General features: G+C 44.4%; 1 protein-coding gene across 1 annotated transcript; it reads right to left on the minus strand.

Moving 5' to 3' along the window:
- Positions 1 to 556: 556 nt before the first annotated feature.
- Positions 557 to 19,124, minus strand: T265_01394 (hypothetical protein; the record flags this gene model as incomplete). Its single annotated transcript, XM_009165420.1, has 2 exons — positions 557 to 642; positions 19,022 to 19,124. The coding sequence occupies 2 exons, from the start codon at positions 19,122 to 19,124 to the stop codon at positions 557 to 559; spliced, it is 189 nt and encodes a 62-aa protein (XP_009163684.1).
- Between the last annotated feature and the right edge of the window lie 1,169 nt (positions 19,125 to 20,293).

The following is a 20,293-nucleotide window of genomic DNA, read 5'->3' on the forward strand; positions in this document are numbered from 1 at the left end:
AATATGTTAACAGGGTTTCAAATACTCTTAGAATGAGACAGTTTTATTCAGTTTTTTTTGCACAGGCCATTAAAGTAAGTCATAACTGCAGTGAGTCATCGTCAGGTAACTTAAATGGGTCAACTAGACGGAAGTTGTGACAATCGATACACTACAGTGGTCTTTACGGAGTCTAGCGCACAATGTCAACAGAAACGGAATACACGGGATCATTGAAAGGCGCAGCTTTTCAGATGAGCTGATATCGCATGAGCGTTATGGTTGGTTAGCTGTTCTGTCATGTGTCACTTTCGATAAGTCTGACGCTGCGCAGGCACCCTGATTCTGCAGTATCTGTGGCCGTAGCTCATGGTCTGGTCTGTATTCGTGTATGTACGACAAGGCCGAGGAACGACATCCCACGTGCTAGTGACTCACACACTTGTTATACATGTTCCCATAGTCTAACATTCAGTGGTTTTGTTTGACATGCTCAAAACATAATTTTAGTAGGCAGCAGTTCATTGTCAAATATAGTGACCTGGTTTATCAGACTTGCGGGAGTCATGTGTCGGTCCTAACCCTTCCCACAGGTAGGTGAATCCTGGCTAGCATTTTCAGCGTGTACATGAAGTGTTGAAATGTAACCAGATAAAAAATCGCCTGAAAAGAAACAGAATGGGGAAAACTCCACTGCAATCAATTTTTTGCAATACAATCCACCACTGAGGGAACAGAATTCTCACAAATATTCAAGAGATTTTGTGGTTCCTGATTCTCCCCTCTTCACTATCAGTGTAGACCTACCAGTAAGTTGTTATGAGAAACCAACCGATTTTCCTGAGCTGGGTGTGATCTACCCAGAGTCCAAACACACACAGAGTCTTCGTACGGATCGAGGTACTCGGACAACAAAATTGAATGTTGCATCAGGAGGTAACACAACATACACTGAAGTCCCGGACGGTGCAATTACTTCTCGTGATATCAGAGTGCAAAGTGTTGCGAGTCCTTTCATCCTCTGTTCTTACTTCAGTCTTGATGGGCACTGCAAAGGTGATTGATTTGTGATAGCACTTTCAATTATGACTGGATCTGAAGGCCGTTCTGCAAGTTTCTGACTTTGTTACAGTGTCCTAGCTGCCTACATACATGACTGTCTTAAAGGATTCATGCTGATCACGGTTAAAATTCCCGTCACACCCTGTCGAACGCTTGAACTGAAATTTGGTAATTAAGAAGAGGCTTCATATGGCACGTTCGGGGAGAAATTGAGAAATCTCATTCCAGTCACTTTTCGCCGTGATTTCTTGCTATCCGGCTTACATAGTCAGATGGTATCTGCAGCGAGACGCCATAAATAACTGTTCCCGCATTGCCGTTAAACCACATCCTGACGAGTCTGTCCTGTATAACCAGGCACCAAAAGTCCTCCTCAATGTCAACTGAAGCGAATAAGCCACATTACTACCACATTCCACGGATTCAGTCAGTTGAGGCGCTTTGATGTGTCTGGATAGTAGCAGCATTCTCGACTAAAAAACGTAAGCTATGAGCGTGTTACAGGATTTGGAAAGAGGTTCCCAAGGTTTTTCCCAGCTAACACATCCATTTAGTAGTTCTGCAGTTGCTAAATAACTTTCCTTAAATGCGGGCATTAAGGCGCCGGTCGACTGTTGCATTTTTCAATGGATAAAACAGAACAATAGCGGAGCACCCAGCTCATGTATCAAACTGACCAGTGCTCTGGAGAGCCATAATCGGACGTCTCAAAAGCCTTCCAGCCGAGTGGGCAGAAGAGAAAGCCCACACTCAAACCAGCCATTCACTCAGTCGCGATAATGAAGACTAATTGAGTCCCTAAATAACACTGGTGAAGCTCAACAGATCACAATGAACGATTCGGCCGGACTAGTCTAGTCATCATTATCGGTCACATGGGCGGCAGTCGCACTTGTCACATGGTTCGGTTTGTAGGACGCTTTCAGGATGGTATGTGCTCGGCAACCCCTGGGGATAGACACCGTGTGGTAAGTCCCTACTGTAAAAGACATGAAGGACGAGCAATCAGTCATATAACATATACAGTCAGAACTGCACTGTCCCGAATAGCTGAGTATTGTAGGGAATTTGGAAGAGCACACGATTCCTACGTTTCTAAAGTGAAAACGAGGATATTTCTCTGCGGAGGATAATAAGTGAAAGGCATTAGAAGCAAATGCGCACAAACACCTGTCTTGAGAAGTGGAACAGATAAGATTACAAAACCTTTGCTGTAGTGGCAGCGATTGAATAAAAAGGGGGCGTACGTTTGGACCGTGGGAAGGGAGCTGAAGGACACCGTTCAGGGTGGAGGAAGTAGTGAAGTGCACGGTCTTTCATTGAACTTGGTTCTGGAATCTAGCTGGGAGAGACTACAGTCCAGATATGACAATGGTATTTCACGGAGGAACGAATATGAGGTTTATGTGTTAGATACTTGAGAGGGGGAAGAATTTTTGGGAACGGAATAGAAATCAGATATTTCTGGAGACTTGAGCCATAATTGGTTTAAACCAAAAAGGGAACAATTTGGGAATGTAGGCTGGGACCAGTCAGTCTGCTGATGGTATGCACCCAGCCCTCACTTAACTGAGATAAGGCAGATCATTGTGATCAATAAGGATTGAGGGAGGAAAAAGTAGCATCCCCAGCGAATGCCTTGATGCGACCAGAGGTGGATGAATGTAACCTGCTCACGGTTAGTAGAAAAAGAGTAGTAGATGGAATGCAACCCCACGGAGCTTCAGCGATGATGCTGTGGACCTGAGAAACAGCACATTTTAAGAGATCTTGTAGGGACCGTCAGCAACCTTATGAGTAGTATGTTACAAAGATATACATGTATCGCGATATCTCGAATATCGTAGCGACTGAAACATGAGGCGGCCTGGTGCAGCACATTCAGTTGCCTGGGCCCATCACAAACGAGAGATTCAGCTGGGTTCCAGGTGAGTATCTCGAAAAAAACAAAATTATTTGCAGATGAGTGTATATTCACCAGTCAATCTAGATCAAGCATCTTTAGCTCGACGCTTCTCACCCGCTCACGGAGGTTCTACAACGACCTTGTTGAACATTCTGTGATTACCCTATAAACGCAGTTGTAATAATCTCCCTTTGTTTCCACAAAGGGCTGTCTGAAGCCCCCGTGCCTTTGAATATACCATGGTGGAGGGAGCAAGGAGCCAAGGACCGACACAGAGTTGCACGACCGTACAACAAGTCACAACACGGTGATTCTGTCGTTCTTTGGAATTTCTCCTCTATCTTCAAAGCACATGTCGTATTTCGTAAGCACTCGTTGTTTTTGCATATCAGAAGCTAGCATACAAGGACATTAGTGAGATCTTCGAGGAATAACATGCTAAACACACAGTTCAAGGGAAAATACTAATTTAAGTACATGAGACGCAATCTCAGTCAATCCAGCATCAGTCCAGCAGCTTCATAAATGGTGAACGAAAAACAATGAAATAACAACTACAGAAATGTAGAAACACCAACGGCAGTGGAAACGGCAACAGGATATTATAAGCCAAGAAAACCGGCAAGCTAACAAAAAGTTTCGTGACACAGTGACTAACTGAAAGCAAGACTTCGGGGAGCGCTTTTCTCCTGGCTTCACGAGTTTCAGAATGGTCCGCATACTGGTGACGCATTCGATGGTCTCATGTTTTTCTAGTCAACGCCGCGGTCCTGGATGAAGCCCATGAGGTACGTCCACTGAAGAAGAAATTCAGTGCTGCAGAAAGTGTTCAGTAATGCAACCGCAGTGTCCCAACAATAAAATACCTTCCACCATGCTATCAGCCCCTGGAGAAAATGATTTTTCCCTATCAAAAGTTGTTCCCTATTGAACAGTGAGCAAAAACAGAGTGCAACGTGAACTGTCATATAAGGAGCATTCACTTTCATGAACAAAATGTTTTCAAAAATTACTATTCAGGTTAGTCACATCGTTTGATCACAGGTACGTGTGTGCAGATGCCTTGTGTGCGCTGAGTTGATGAAAAGTGCATTCATCGCATGGCACCTGTGGTCTGTTAGTTCGCGTGTGGAGTAAAGGTTTTTAGCTGCAACAGAGCTGGTTCACTGGATGTGTAGGCTGTGCACTTCAGCATATTGCTTCAGGTGATGAACACTGTGCCTCGGATAGCCTCGAAGGCTCGTTTGTGGGTCATTCAAAATCCATGACAGTGAAATTATTTGTTGATATACTAAACTATGGGTTCGAATGAAAACTTGTTTGTGTTCTGTGTGACACACGGGCCGTCTCTGGGTTCCTTTGGGCTAATGTGTAAGTTATCAAAGTAAATTTGTTTTATGCTGTGGTCAAGGACGTAGGGAACTTCATTCTTTGGGACAAGATCGTTTGTAGGTTGCACACTGGCTAGTTAAGAACAGTTTTCGGGGGTTGTTGAAACTAATTCAAAACATCATAAACGAGGAATTTAGCTGGATTCCAGCTGAGTCTCCCGCAAAACCAAATTGGTTTGCAAGTAAATGTATTACGCTAAAATTCAGTTGTTCGGCTAACTGGTGAAAAACAGTTGCGAAAAGGTAAAGCCAGTGAGGTTTCTGGAAATCTTTGGACATTCATTCAGTGATTGTTCAGAGAGTAAGCAAATGAACCGACTTTTCGGATGCACCAGGGATTGCTGGAGATCTTGGAGCTTAATTCGCACTAACTTGGGCCAAAGGGCATGGTAACAAAGTTGGGTGCCACTGTTCTTGAAAGAACATTCAGTACGGCTGGTTAAAACTTTCACGGTAATGAACATAATACACTGACATACATACCTGCTGACATAATTAATCGGAAGTTTGGGCGTTTCTTGTTCAGTCAGTTAACAAGCACGTGGCGCAACCCATTGATATTCGTGACATGGTTGACTTACCCAGATGAAGCGAACATTGGGATCTGTACCTTCACAAAGTAGGACGCTGTCACAGAACTCCCACTCACTGCAGAATACTTGTGACTCGTGAACCTAACAAATGTTTCAAGCAGTTCAGGCTTTGAGGTTGTAGCAGTTTGCGAAGTAATAAGCCGTTTGTAAAAAAACATATAGTCACCGTGAATGTCTCACATGCTCGCAAAGTTCATGTTAAAGCGCTTTGCTTAGATAGGGGTAACATAATCCGATAAGCTTCCAATTCATTGTGTATATAAGAGGTGAAAAGCCAAATACAAAATAGTCAATAATCTACCAACCGGTGAACACCTGCACAGGTGACTGAGTAGTCTGCTGTATTACTCATCTGGCATGGATTAGCACTGGTTATCTGTCTTCTATCCAACACCACCCTATTGTAAGTTAGTGCGCTATTAGTATAATCTTTTGGAGGTATCCACACTGTACTAGGGATCGAGTTTGTGCCTAACTTTTCAATGATGACTTCCTCGCATTGCGGTTTCTTCCATGCTACTCGTGCTCGCGCTATTTGGAAGTTCAAACGTATCCGACAGAATATTCAGGGCTAGATTACTGGGATTTTTTGTTCTGTGGCAGATACCGAGGCCTTGTTGCTGGGCTGGTTAACATCGTGAGTTCGTTTCCTGTAGCAGATATTGCATTCACATCGCACATGGCCTCAGCGTTGAACGATGGATCTCAGCACTGATGTGAGTCAACAACCATGAAATTTCAGAACAACTACTGGATAAAATTTTGTAGTTTTGACTCTCTGACGTTGCGGTTGTGTTGCGTTGACAGGAAGAGTGGTATTGAATGCTGTTCTCATTCGCCACCCGAGAAAAGTAGCAGCTACTGAAACCCCATCTGGTGTGGCTGTTTCATGCAGAACAGTGTGTGCACAAGAAGTTGTCTGAAGTTTCAGTGGCTCTCCCTTCGCTCATTTGAACAAGGTAACTGGGATGACTTATGCTGTTACTGGAATAGGGAGTCGGCCGCAACATTTGTGAATCGTATTTTGGATTTGCTGGGAGCATATGATATTAAGCTCTGCAGTGAAAATTATATGGAGGAATCCATTTTCCCTAATGGAAGTTTGAGGAGAGGAAGGGATTTTCGAAGTTCGCTGAAGATATCAACCCAATGACGAATGAGGGCTTTGGGCCGTGATTCCGCGATCCGTTCTAAGTGGAAGCATTCACACCTTCGGTTTACCCTGCTACCATAAATTGCGAACCTTTAAACAAAGTTTGTCGAATGTTAAGCACCAGTGTTCTTTCACCAATAGGACCTTGAAACGGCGCCTTCTAAGATGAAGCCATGGAACTTTTCTGGAGGAATATAGTTGCAGTACTGTGCATGTTTAGGTACACGCAGCTTCTGCATCGGAACTTTTTCGGGTTCCTCTAGTGCTGATACCAGGATGAAAATGCCACACTGTTGCCCGAGTCATAAGTGAATATTGGTTATCAAGGTCCCCTTCAGCTTCGATTCCGGAATGGCAACCACATACGATGTGGTCAGGATGTTCAGTCATGCTGTGTGACTAAAAATTTTAGTAGTGATTCGCTGCTGCTCCAGAAAAGCTTGCTTTCGCTGTTCACTCTTAGCCTAATGCTGTTTGATTTGCCTCTTGTTACTGCATCGATCCAGCAATAGCGTTTCATCCGTCTCGTTGGCAACTTTCAAACGGATCCCTTTGGTAAGCCACAACTCATTGTGTAACTACTATTTAGGTGGTGCCGTTACATAAGGCGCGAATAAACAAATGCAAAGGAATCAATAACTAACTGACGAATCGGTAAATGCACCCATTGGTGATTGGCTAATTTACTGCGTTACTCATCTGGCATAAGTCTACACGCATGATTCGTGGGTGCGCAAACACGTGACTGACCGCCTGTTTTCTATCCAGCAGTCAGTATGCTGCATGTAGCATGCCGCATGATGGTGTTGCGGACAACGGCAGTTTGTGCTATTTTGACTTACGTAGCTTAATCCTATTTCCTGTCCTGTTTTAACGAAGCAGTTGATCTTACAAGCTTTTGCTACCGCTTGGGTTGCTTCCATGCTGCTATTTTTCTTCGATCTGACCGGTAAATATATGTCCCTACCACGATCGTGTTTCGCATACTTCCTCGGGTATTTGGCAAATGCTGTGGTCATATCGATAACTGTAATCAAGTCGGTCGTAATGTGAGACCACAACCGGGGAAGCATAATCTCACTGGAAATAGTAGCGCCTCGTGTGACACATAAACACGTGTATCAGAATTGCAGCACAATGGACCACACAGAATCGCAGTACAGACAGTAATTTCGCAATTCGCGAATTGGGATACAGTTTACAGTCGTCTTCGCGTGACGTGCCGGGTACTACGGAAGTATATCACACTACTGTTCATGTTAAACTTCTAATGGACATAGCACCAGAAGTTACAATCATTTCACTCGCTGTATGGGATTCTGGAGGGGAAAGCACCTTACAGATCACCCACTTGAATTGTGCAGGATTCAGTTGGCGACCCAATTTCTTTCCTCGGTGTTTGCTGGTGATCTTCTGAGTCACCCAGACATTATCCGGGCCGACAAATCGAACTTCGGAATGACGCACTTCTGTGCGTCAACTCCCAATGAAATCAGTTGTAGTCTGTGCTGAAAAGGCTGCAGATCTGGGCTTACGACACACTTTGACGTATGATCACCGCGTGTAGCCTGTTGATGACGACTGAAACGAATATTTACACTCGGTATATACTGCCAAATGACCGGGTGAAATTTCAAGAGCCCTGCGGAGCTAAGTGCTAAAACAGTTGCAACGTGGACACCCATGAAATAACTGATCAAAAATGGTTACTCGTGATTGTGTATACTGAGAATTCTAAATCAAGGTAAAGAGCAATTTTTTCTAAATGTTTATCATGTTCCATTGTTCCAAACCTACTTCTTAGTTTTGCGGTATCAGCTTTGACAGCTATACACAATCCATAGTCCCGCGCGCTGGGCCTACAGATGGAATCAGCTAACTTACGCTTGTCAGCGCATTCAAAGTGGCCCCACATGTGTCTCTTGCTTAACATCAATACGGCATGGTCATCAGTGTACTGAATAGTTTTCGTTGGATTGAATTAAGTTTGTAATGAATGTTGCTGCAGAGTAGTCGTATTTCTTGATATTTCCTGACGTTTTGCACCCTTGAATATGACCAACTTTGGTTTAGTTCACTTAACTTTTTAGCATTATGCCGTACAATGAAGACCTAATGGTCGAATTAAGGGATCACTATCTGCTGAGTAAATGGAATATAGTTCCGGACTCTACTTTGAGGTTTAAAAAGAAACTCGTAACCCTAAAACATACCTACAAATTCATCAAGATAAGAAGCTTATTGAATGTAACTTAGCATCATGATAACTCCCCTATCCGCTTGCTTACTTCTCCCGTGTACCTATTGATCTCCGCCAGTCTTGCATCTCGATACCGACCATTCACCTTACCTCAAAGGCGGCCCCATACGACACCGTGTCCTTGCGTGTTGGTGACCTATGTAATCATAACGTGTTCGTGATTCGTCCTCTGGGCCTGGTCTGACTTGTTCTGTCGGAAGGGACGATCACAACCCACACCACAACATTCAACATTCAACTCACCGCTGTCTGGTTTCTGGACCTTGACGTTGAGCTGCGCCGGTCAATGACAGACTTGGACATCCATTGACGCCACGGACATTTGGGATTTGTTGTGTAATTTTGCTTGCCTTTTTTTGTAAATACTACCGTAGACTTACAAACCCAATCCTCTTGGCATTCGGGTTGTCAAATTTACGCGTGACTCTAATTTACGTGTCGGGAACCTCAACAAAGCTCAATGCCTTTTTGAATGGGCCAAAAAATGAGGATTCTTAAATACCCTAACTCATCCGTCCATTATTTTCCGGCCTCAGGATCGATCACTTCAATTCTCAGTTCTTTTTTCCTTTCAAGTTCCAAGTTTTCACCTTCCCTAAACAAGCGACCTGAGCTTAGCCTCTGAAAATGCCCTGGTATATGTCGGCATTGGATTGGATGCCTGATGCTGCAGCTTGGCGTTTGATCAGAGCATGGGTCAGTTGCATCATATGCGTTGCTGTCAAGTGGCCTAGGTTTGGGACGATTGGACGGATTGTCCGAAAACTGGCAAGTCTGGCACTCCGAAAGACGCACTTTGGCGTCTCCGCAGGAAAACGAGCTGTTAGCGCAGTTTTCCCCGTCATCCAAACTGCATGTCATGTCTCCTGAATTCTCCTCTCTGGTACGCACCTGCGTATGGCCCGCGCACCGTCACATGGAAAGCTACGGATGGTGGTAAGGCATGTTGGTGTGCGCCAGGAACTCAGTCCTCCCGTCGCTAGGGCACAGCAGTCACCACTGAAGCTGAGTCAGACGATCCAAGATGCATTGCATGCCGGTTCTCATTCGGAATGTGACGGAGACAGGCCACCCGAGCTGGAAAAGATGGTTTGCCGACTTGGCAGCGAGTGCGGACTAACGAAAGGTTGCTCGCCGGTGTGCTTCACCGGCAGTCATGACGCGGCGGCGGACAGCTAGCCATCTCCATTACACCGGAGAGAGGGATACCTCCTGTTCGAACCACAAGCCTTCCCGACAGCATGCCCACAGCTTCAGAGTTGGCCAACGGTTGAACTGCAACATACGTAGGCGTCCCATGGGAAACATGGCAAATTTCTTTTCGATATGAAATCCTAAACTGTTTCGGGATACGTCAAGCGCAGTTCGTCTGTCTCAAAGAATAATTGGCCGAAATTCGGCAGATGGTTGGTTCTTTCCACTGAGTATTCACTAAGAGGCACGTATGAGTGAGTGGACATTTAGATGATAGTGATTCACCTGCACCTGTAAGTTGAACGGGGTCATTTTTCATAGGGTATTCCTCTTATTAACACTGCTCACCTTCGAATTTTACTCCAGTTGACGCGTCCGACAGTTTGTGGGTACATATAAAAAGTCATATTTCTTCTTTTTGTTTCTCATAAAGATTGTACAGAACTTTATGCGTCATGAAAAGCATTTTGGCTGGGTTGTAGATCTTGATAGCTATCAAGTTAAAATTGCTCCAAGGTATGCTATCTGAAAACTCTTCCGGCCATAGGGAAGATGTTCAAAATTGTGAGGGTCAAATTCCCATATGTTAGAAATACGCGGATGAAAATGTGACAATCATTAGATAGCCATCACAAGGGACCGAACTGAGCATCTGTATGCATTAGGCCTTTGAGGACAAATATACAGGGAAGATTAAATGGGTGCAAAAGTGGCCAGTACTGACACACGTGCGTACATCAGCTTCCATTTGGATTATGTGCATTGCTTCAGTCCTCATAAGCCACAAAGATTCAGGATGGAAATTGCTGTTTAACTTACTCTCGTTGACATGAGTAGCTACGTTGCACCACTGAGCATTTTGGTTCCAGTATACCACCGTCTCCTCAACAAGGAGTGGTTACCTATCCAGGAGGATTTTAACTACTTGAAGATCATTTATCGGAGTTCAGTCTTCTGATAGCCTTTGGATGAAGGTGCTTAACAAGTACTATTAGGTCGCCCAATATCCTAATGATCGTAAGATGCAAATCAATTCTGGCTCCAACAGCAATTGCGTTCTCTTTGATCAATTTCCAGTGCACCTACTCTGATCATAAAAGCTCCCGCTCCGTATTCTGGAAGCACCTCCACTTCAGTCCCTTCAAACGTTACTCAATGGTTTACCCAAATGGGCCTCTGTGGCCACAGAAGCCCTCACCATGGTGTAGCTTGCTCTCTAACCATGCCATACTTTATTTCATTACTATGAGAATCGTTGTACTTGAGTTTGGACAAGAATACGGTAAAAAAAATGGGACGACATAAAACCTACACTGAGACTCGACACTAGAAGATAACCATAATGTGGGGAACACGCCTAACTCGTGTTGACTCGTCACGGTTGAATGCCGGCAAAACACTGACGCTACTTCCTCACCCTAATTGGTATTTGGTCTACGCATGTTGACCAGAAGTGTGTGAACAGAAGTGTGTTGACGTTGGTCGTGAGGAAAGTGTAGCTCAAAGGCGCCACATGATAAAATCACCCATTATGTTCGTGCACTTAGTGTATTGATAGCACGAGTCGAGTTGGAAATTTCAGTATAGGATTTGTTCTGTACGTGAAACCAATCTATACCGCAAAGACGAGAAGCGTCCTACAGCCGTTTCATCCTTATCAGGAATCACCAGCAGTGTGCATCTCACTAGCCTCAAGGTAGATTTGAACTCGCAACTCCTGTCTAGTAATTTAAGACTGAACCGTCCGACGACAAACAGCCGACCAGCAGTATGGTTAACTCGCATATAGATAGGATATAGCACCAGTTATCCTTTAGTCACAGGATTCAAATTCGTACATTCTCAGTCACGTGTTGTCTGACTTCTTAAATGACGTGTGAACTGCACTAGGAAATTCAGCGACAAGTAAATCTTATTTCCTCCATTAGGGACCTTAAGTCGTTTTTGTTTTTCTCCGGTCAGGAAAATCATTTGTTTTGGCAACAGATTGACTTACTACCCTTTTTCACTACTGCTTGTAAGGGGAACTAAATACTGTCCCCGATCCAGTACCTTGGTGCCGGAAATAAAAACCAGCCAACAGGGAACACAACTGCTTTATCGCGAACAGGCGCATGCAAAAGTTACAAGGCACCTCGCACGAGTTAAAGGGCACTTTCGACTGATCCAGGTTGTCTGAGTGGCGTCTGGTCACCGTCGAATTCCTGAACACTTATCATCGTCGGTCGTGCTTCTGTGATGGGCCTGAATGCCCGTCAGTCGTTGTTGAGTTGATTAATTGGTTGACTGGCCTGGATTCTCACCGACTTCCCTCCTGATATTTCAGTGGATTTCGAGGGTCTCAGTAGGTTTCGGACATTCTGGAAGTATTTTCAGGAAACTGACCTTCCTGACAGTCCATGCGGTCACAGCCAGCTGCGCGCTTGCTTCAGTCAGTCAGTTGTATATATGGATCTGTTGGTGGCAAGACTGTTAGCAAACAATAAAGCAACCAACGTTGTTAAAGAAATGAGCCAGAAGAACTATAGAACAAGCAATTGCTGGCTATTAAAGTCATAGCAACGCAAAAGGATACGTTGGTCTGTTGACTGGAGTGCAGGAATTGCGTGGAGGGTGCAAGGGAACATGTGTTCAACTTTTGACGAAACCGAATTATCGTGCCGCCGCGCGGACCATAAACCTATGGCATTATCGGGACTCAAGACCCCTAAGAATAGGCTCAACCTTCATCTGTTTTGCAGTGTCCTCGAAGGGAGGATAATGATGCCACCAGCCACCGGGAGGGGCACCGATCTTAGGTGCTCCGAAAGTCCTGGGTGGAAAGACGCAGATGACGACTCAAAATCAGTTTCTTGGGTCGCTGGGAAGATTTTCAGTGTTTGCTGATAGAAGTGAAATCATGAATTAGCTGTTGGTAGCGGGAAGCTGTTAATGGTGGTTTTCATGCACGTAGCATAACATTTCTGCAATCTCCTAAGTAAGCTGACAATGTTTCAGCTAGCAGATTCGAGAATATTTTAAAACATGTTGATAAAAAAGCGCGGGAATATGTTCTCAAATAATCTACTCAGCTCAGTGAACCTAAGAAAAGTGTAAGTTACCCTTTGAGACGGTGAGTCTCGCTTGCCTACCCGAAGCAATATAAGCAAAATTGCTAAAACAAAACGAAGTAACATGTGTGGCCATCAGAGTATGTTCCCACAGCAGTCGAGACGGGACAAATAATGCCACTGACACGGTATAGGATACAACTGATGGTATGGTCTACAGATTGTCCAAGAGTCCCCATGTCGGAGTAAGTCATGAAGGTCAGGTTAGGCACCCGAATAGCAAGCTTACTCAAAGAGGTTGAATTGCTGGTAGATGCATCTTTCTGTACGGAAAGCGAAGCGGAAGTGATACCAATGTCCTCCATGATTCGTCTGAACCAACTGGACGTAAATCAAGCTCTTCGAGTCTAATGTTGCGTTCGCCGTTTTGTGATACCTATTGGGCACAGTACTTTACTGGGTCATGTGAATCCGTTGCCGTGCTCCCCCATCCCTTCGGAACGGACCGAAGTCACTTGAAAGCGCACTTCCTGGACTGGACTCTTGGCCGTACAATTGTAGCACTTCTTCCTACAGGTGTGCTTGAGGAGAGTTCTGTCAATTTACCGCAAACAAAACTGCATATAATCCTTGTAGCAACAGAAAAGTAACCAAGCGGCCCTGTCGTAAACCGCCTTACCGAGTAGATTTGACATCACTTGAAGCGGACCGTTGTAAAAAAGATCAAACTTTCACGTAATAGGAAAGTGGAAAATACTTAACAACGCTAGCGCATAGTTCCCCCTGGGTGGCTGTTGTATTTATGATGACGATCTTTGGTTTCCGCTCGTCCGGGACTGTCTACTTCTTTGATTTGTGTAAAACGCGCGACGTTGTTTCATACATGATTCGTTTTGTGCCATTGTAAAATAATAGAACACGGACGTATTTTGAAGCTCACGTTCTTTCGCACCAAACGTTAGCTTCCCACTGCTATCTCCCATCATCGTGACAACAGAGAAAGTCTGTAAAGCGCAGATGCTTAGGGCGTGATCACGAAGCTCATAGACCATCAGGTCTGAAAATTGCTAGGTCGAGATGAGCCCTGCTTTGTCAGTCAACCCGTTGCGGCATCATTGTCTCTGTGTTCGTCATAACTTAACACCGCAAAATCTTGGCACAGCACACACTGACAATCTTGTTGTCACCGAAACAAAGATAACTACGCATGTCGGCCTGTTATGGCTGAACGACGTATACATACGGGGGCATTCTGCGAACAGATACTTGGGAACGAGAAGTCATCGAATCCAATTGTCTAAAGCGTCATTTATCCGACACTAACAAAATACGAGTAGCCGGTTTCAGTAAGTAGGTTATATTGCGTCTCCTTTTTCATTATCGATTGCACGAGGCAGGATGTTCGATGGGTGTGTTAAGCTTAACCATCAGAGTTGGTCACACTCTTGCTTCAGTCAGTTATTCCACGGGGAAGTGGACAAATGCTCGCTGCAAATGGAAAATCCCCAACGTTGGCGTATAAAATTCGGTGGAGCGAACCGTGAGAAGGGAACTTGGGTGTCAGCTGCTACCAAGCTTGGAGGATGGTGAAAGTTGAAAATGAGTCAAGAGAATGAGGCATCTATCACCATACTCCCGTGTCATCGCTCTCATCAGCCTCATCGTTATTATCGACATGAGTGTTTCAATTCCTTAAACCACCAGTAAGCTGGAAGACCAATTTCAAACTTTACCCGTAAGAGGGTGCACATTGTGAAGGATATCAAGAATTCCGGATACTCGATATGATTTTTGATAGTTGTTTGAAGAACTCTAATAGTCATATCGAAAGGGACGACTTATTATTGTATCCTTCCTTCGATTAGCTTACTCATACCTGTTGCACCGTAATTTTTGGAACGAGAACAAGGAACCTTCAAACCCCAGTTTTTCTTCTCAACGCATAGTGAGGAAGTTGGATAAAAGCTCGAAAGCCACGAAAATGCCACGCTTTTACTAAGAAGAAAGTAGTATGGTTGATATTCTTCCCGAATTTTTAAGTACCGTTACTTTTTAAACTAGAGCACTTGCTCGGAGTGAGCAAGTTTCGGTGTCCAAGAAATACCCATCTTTAAAGGGGACTTTATACATGTATACAGGACCAGATAGGCATACACTTATTTGTCTTTTCATACTCAAGTTGTTCCATATGATCGAACTCCAGGATGTTTGTCTAACGGATACATGATTCTCATTGTTCTTCGTGGATGAAAGTGGCTACTGCCGGAGCTCGTAGCCAATGCCAAGTGTAAGCAGTTAATCGTACCAATATAACCTTTCGAAAGATTTATAAAAAAAGTAGAATCCTGCATTCCGGGACATAAAACACCTACCACTCCGAAGTTGTGCACAAAAAATTGCTGTAGAACAAAACAACTTGGCGCCCTTATTGACAGGAAGTGAGTTCAGCGAAAGCTCCGGGGTAGGAATTTCACCGTGTGGCGCCGCCGAACAGTTTTCGTGATCAACATCAACAATGATTTCGTGGCAATGTTTTTTTCGATCCTACTCTGTTTAGCTGGTCTATCAAGCTATTTATTCGCATGGTCTGAGCAGGGAATATCGTGTAATGGGTCAATGCTCGTGGGATATCCTGCTTGCCTTACTGTTGTCACCCATTGTAGAATCTCAAGGCAAGTTGGTTTTTCTGTCGTATATTCCTCATACCACATATGTGTCTAAGAGCGGCATTCACCAGTTTCGCAGTGGCATAAACACAGTGGCATAAACATAACCTTGACGGAAACTCGGGGACTGCGCCTACCTGATGAGCCCCAAGAAGGGCGAAACCGGTCGTGGGCTGTCGAAGAATTTTCAACAACCTCATGAGTAGTACACTACAAAACTCCCAAAAATCCTTCAAGCGCAGTGGTTTTCATATTCATGGGAGTGGGAAGGCCTTGAGGGTAATTAAAGGATTGTACAAATTGAAGCGATACCTGTTCAATTCTAGTACCTTATTCCAGTACCTCCTTTCCGCAAATTACTTGCGCTAATATAAAACTCTACTTTATGATCTCAATTTTGTACCCATCACCATACAATTTATATTCTCGTTTCTGCCAAAAGTGAGATTCATCAAGTTGGGGCAGTGCTCTCCCTTGATTTATTTATTTCCTTGGCAGCTTGGTACTATCACAGCTGTCGCCTTCTTTCGAATGATATAGCAATTACCCGTCTATAATTGCCGTAGTTGTGGTATAAGATTCATTTTTCACACGGACCATTGAGGACTCACTGAATGATGTGTGTGGCACATCTCGAATATCCTACCAACTGAAACATGGGGCGGCCTGTGTGCAGCACATTCAATCGAAGAACATCATAAAGGAGAGGTTCACTTGAATTCCCGTGAAAACCGAATTGACTTGCAAATAAGTGTATTTTTCGAAATCAGTTCAATTGGAATTCAAGTAGAACGTAATTTTGAGGGACAGTTGGGGACAGCGCCAAACCAGTGGGTCCCAAGAAGGGCGAAACCGGTTGTGGTATGTCCAAGACTTTTCAGAAACCTTGTGAGTAGTCTCTTTTGTGAACATTTACTGTGATATCTCAAATATCGTACAAACTGAAACATGAGGTAGCCTCTGTGCAGTACATTCAGTTGCTTAAAAACATCATAAACGAGAGATTCAGTCAAGTGCAACCGCGTTCGTGAGGAAATTCATACAAACAGATCGCATTGACCACTCACTGGAATTTAAGCTAACCTACTAATAGATACACCTTCAAAAAATATCTCACAGTGTTTGCTGACGTAAAAAACAATGTGCAAACATAGGGCTAAGTGGATGGAAATTCATACAAACAGATCGCATTGACCACTCACTGGAATTTAAGCTAACCTACTAATAGATACACCTTCAAAAAATATCTCACAGTGTTTGCTGACGTAGGATGCAGCGTGCAGACATGGGGCTCAGTAAAACATGGTTTTCTCAATAACGCTTACTCTCTCCTGTCACAACATTTCGCACATCAGACACGCACCTTCCCCCATCAATTCCTACACGTTGAAAGTAAGTTTAATGATGGTTGTTATTTGAATACTTGTGCTCCTCGAAGACGCCTTTCTCTTACGACCTTCTAAGAGCATTGTGAACGGCTACCTGCTCCTTCTTTGCGTGATGGATCTGGTGTATCATCACTGTACGCTGTGAAGTGTTCGACAAACCATGGACTCGTTCATCGTCACTGGTTTTCACGAAGGTGTTTTTAGCTGTGCAGCTGTTTGTTGCACTGTCTTCAGCAGTGTCATACGCTTTCCGCACAGTTGTGCTTGCAGGAAGACCTTTATTTTCAAATGAGATTTTTCGAGGGAACGGAGTTTCCAGTGTCTTTCCTGTGATACGATGTCTAACTCGCTCTAACAGTTCGCCCTATCATACGACTGAAGTGTTGCAAACTGGATACTTGCAAGTGATAGGGGGTGAGATACATCTCATTCTGTGGACCGGTGACCATCACTACTTCAAGCTATCTACAACGGACGCTTTTTACAGGTCCTCTCAGCCCTTCCTGTAGCAGAGTTTAACCGTAAACCCCTCGTTGGACCGAATCCGCACAAATCAGTAGTCAACTTTTCAAGACGTCGGATCATCTATTTCCGTCATGTTGATACTCAGAAGTATGCCATTTAACTGCCTGGTAGAGGAAAGCGTAGATTCGAGCATGAAAGTATTACCTCAAAATTGACGGACGATCCACGCGCTATTTCAGTAACGATAAGAGACACTTCTCTATCTGTTGATCCCTCGAGATGAATTCGTAAATACTTTATGCAAGTCGGTGCTAGTTAGAGAAATTCCTATCCGATTTGTTGCCTCTCTGTAAAGCGTTGTCACGGTTATTTCTGTCTGGTCGCAGCACCTGTGGGAGACCACATCGTGCTAGAAACCGGTCGTCCTTAGTTCTCCAACACAGGTCAAACTGGTGAGTATTTTTTCGAAGTCACCGTAAAATGGGATTATTGCAAATTCCCCCTCGACCAGTCGCGTAACTCTGCGCGCAAGATGGCTTTTCATTTTGTACATACACCACGCACTGAACCCACAAACCCCCCACATAACAGTCGTGCAAATTAAGCACTGATAATCTGTAACTCTGACGTAAGAAAAGAAGGCATAATATGCACGAATTTCCTGCAAGTAAACCATTGTGTGACAGATGCGTCACCGGACAAAATGGCAGCAACATATGTTTGGAATCAATATGACTTTGCCAGCACACCTACCAAAGCATTATTGATCGAGCACAAGTGTTGGTGCGTAACTAGGCCACCGTAAAAAATAGACAGTGACACTACTCCCTCACGCAGTGCTTCCGCTGTGCCTCGACCCAGACCGAACTTTGTCCGGCCGATTACTGACAAGGCGACGCCATTTCTGGGGAGAAGGGGTGTGCGAACAATCGTTTCGGGGTACCAGTTTGAAGTTTGGAGACCATATGAACATATAGCCCGAGTTACCGAGTAATCAGGTGTCCTCATGAGAGACTCCGTTAGTTTCACTGACTGACGAGGACATTCGGTTGCTTAACTTATGGTGGTTGGTCTGCCAGGAAGTACATTGAAACGCCAGTCGAAATGTTACTGACCAATGTTAACTAACGTATAGCTGACCAAATTGGAATAAAGGTCGATTCCCCGATCACACGAATGTCATATCGTAGCACGCTGTCTATTTACATAAAGGAACGACTGAGTAACCAATCCACTTCAAAAAAGTTCCTCGAATGACTTCTGATTTCGCTTGGAGCATCAATCGTCCTGCTGCTTATTCTGCACAGTATGAGTGTCCCGTAATGTTTTTTGTTCCAAATGGGCAGCACGAAATCGCTTTAGATGCTGACGGGAAATGTGTCATGGCCACCCAATGAACAGGTGCTCGATCTTATTACTGCTAGCTGCCGCGTGTTGTCTCATCATGGCCAAACGTGGTCTTCTCTGGGAGGATAAAACACAGTGCTTTCTTCACGTAAAAGAAACTTGACACCAGTTATGAAACATCTCAGTTGGAAAGAAGGAGAATTTGTCTCCACACGGTTCTTGAAGTGACGCGAAATCAAATAAATAAAGGACAGAGTAATGCTCTACCTGAAATGTAGGAAACTCTGCAGTATACTCGCTTAAATTCGTCAGGATACAGGAACTACGCTTTGGCTTCCATGAGATTCCCGAAAGTGAATTTAGGAGAAATTCTTGAAACAGGAACGACAGAAAAGTGGCTTTCTACACAGGTTCCTTCCATTAAATGATAGATGTAGCATGTGCACATGCCAAACGAGATACTGATCGAAAGTGATTTCAAGAAAACCATCTCACTTCTCAGTTCACCATAAAATCATTTAACGAATGACCTCGAATATCTCAGTTGAGAAGTGCCACGGAAGTAACTGTTAATCGCCTGTTGTGGCTTGTGTAACTTATTGAATACCCAAACGGAAGGTTGATGAGTAAGTTGTGAATGGGCCTGCGGGTCACATTCAGGTGGTTTCATTATCGTTACATGCATGAAACGGGTTACAACTGTACCAGTAATATCGTTTCAATGGTCACGAAGGAGAGTGAGAGTGTTGGTTATCCGGACAACATGGGACTATTGGACAAACAAGATCAGGTTCATCGGACGTCAACTTGGTGTATCCTGTGGGTTCTCGATCGATATTAGTCCGGGGTTACAGGTTGACCAGTTTCAGCATGAAGCGGAAAAGAGGCGAAAACTGGAAAGGATTAACATTGCGGACCGGTGCGTTTTCTTTTCCCAAGACCTGGCCATCTTGTCTTCCATGACAGTGATGTAATTATGACTGGCCAATAGAGGAGAATGTCGGTAGCTCAAGTAGCGTAGATGGTCGTTGGCTTGTTCGCTGAGCTGGGCAATTTGGTTGCAAATGTTTCATCACCAATCGAGGTGACATCATCGGTGCGTAGTTGTGCGTAGCGGCGGGTTAGTGGTTGTGCGTTCAGTAGTGTTACGTGTGTGTTGATATACGTGCCGGTAGCCGGGGGTGACATTTGACCGCGGTTAGTTATTCGGTCGGGCGGTTCCATTGGTTGTTCTGTTATCGCCGACGCCCACGTGACCTTTGAACTTGGCAGCCCTCGCCGTCGTAGTCTGGTCGATGTTGGAGTGACCTTTGTCCTTCCGAGTTCCGGCTTGTGACCTTTATTGATTTGACTCCGAGGAGTTCCTTGTTTCTTCCTTCGTGAGTCCATTATTCGGTCCTCCTTGAGTGTTCCGGTTGCGATGTTAGTCTTTTGCACGTAGAGGTGCGTAAATTGGATCCAGTTGGATGCACCGGTTGATTGAACCTGCCGCATGGTACCATGCTTCCAGAAATTCCTTTCCGTGTCACGTGTCTCCGTATGCCAAAATTTCTGCGTTTTCCAGATTGAATTTGTGACCTTCCTGGTCCTCGTGTATATATATCAAGGATAGGGGGTCGTGCCTCCTGACAGCCGCGTTGTGTTCCTTTATTCGTGTACATAATTTTCCCCGAGTTTGTCCAACGTAGAATTTGTTGCAGTCGTTGCAGTCGATTTGGTATATCACGTTGTTCCTCTTGGTTTTGTCCCGGTTGTCATTCAGTCTAGAGATTGATTTCCTTAGAGTAGCACTCGGTTTGTGGGCCACGATGATTCCTTTTTGAGCCAATAATCTGGTTG

This window comes from Opisthorchis viverrini (genome assembly GCF_000715545.1).
Source record: "Opisthorchis viverrini unplaced genomic scaffold opera_v5_15, whole genome shotgun sequence".
In the NCBI taxonomy this organism is placed as follows: Eukaryota; Metazoa; Platyhelminthes; class Trematoda; order Opisthorchiida; family Opisthorchiidae; genus Opisthorchis; species Opisthorchis viverrini.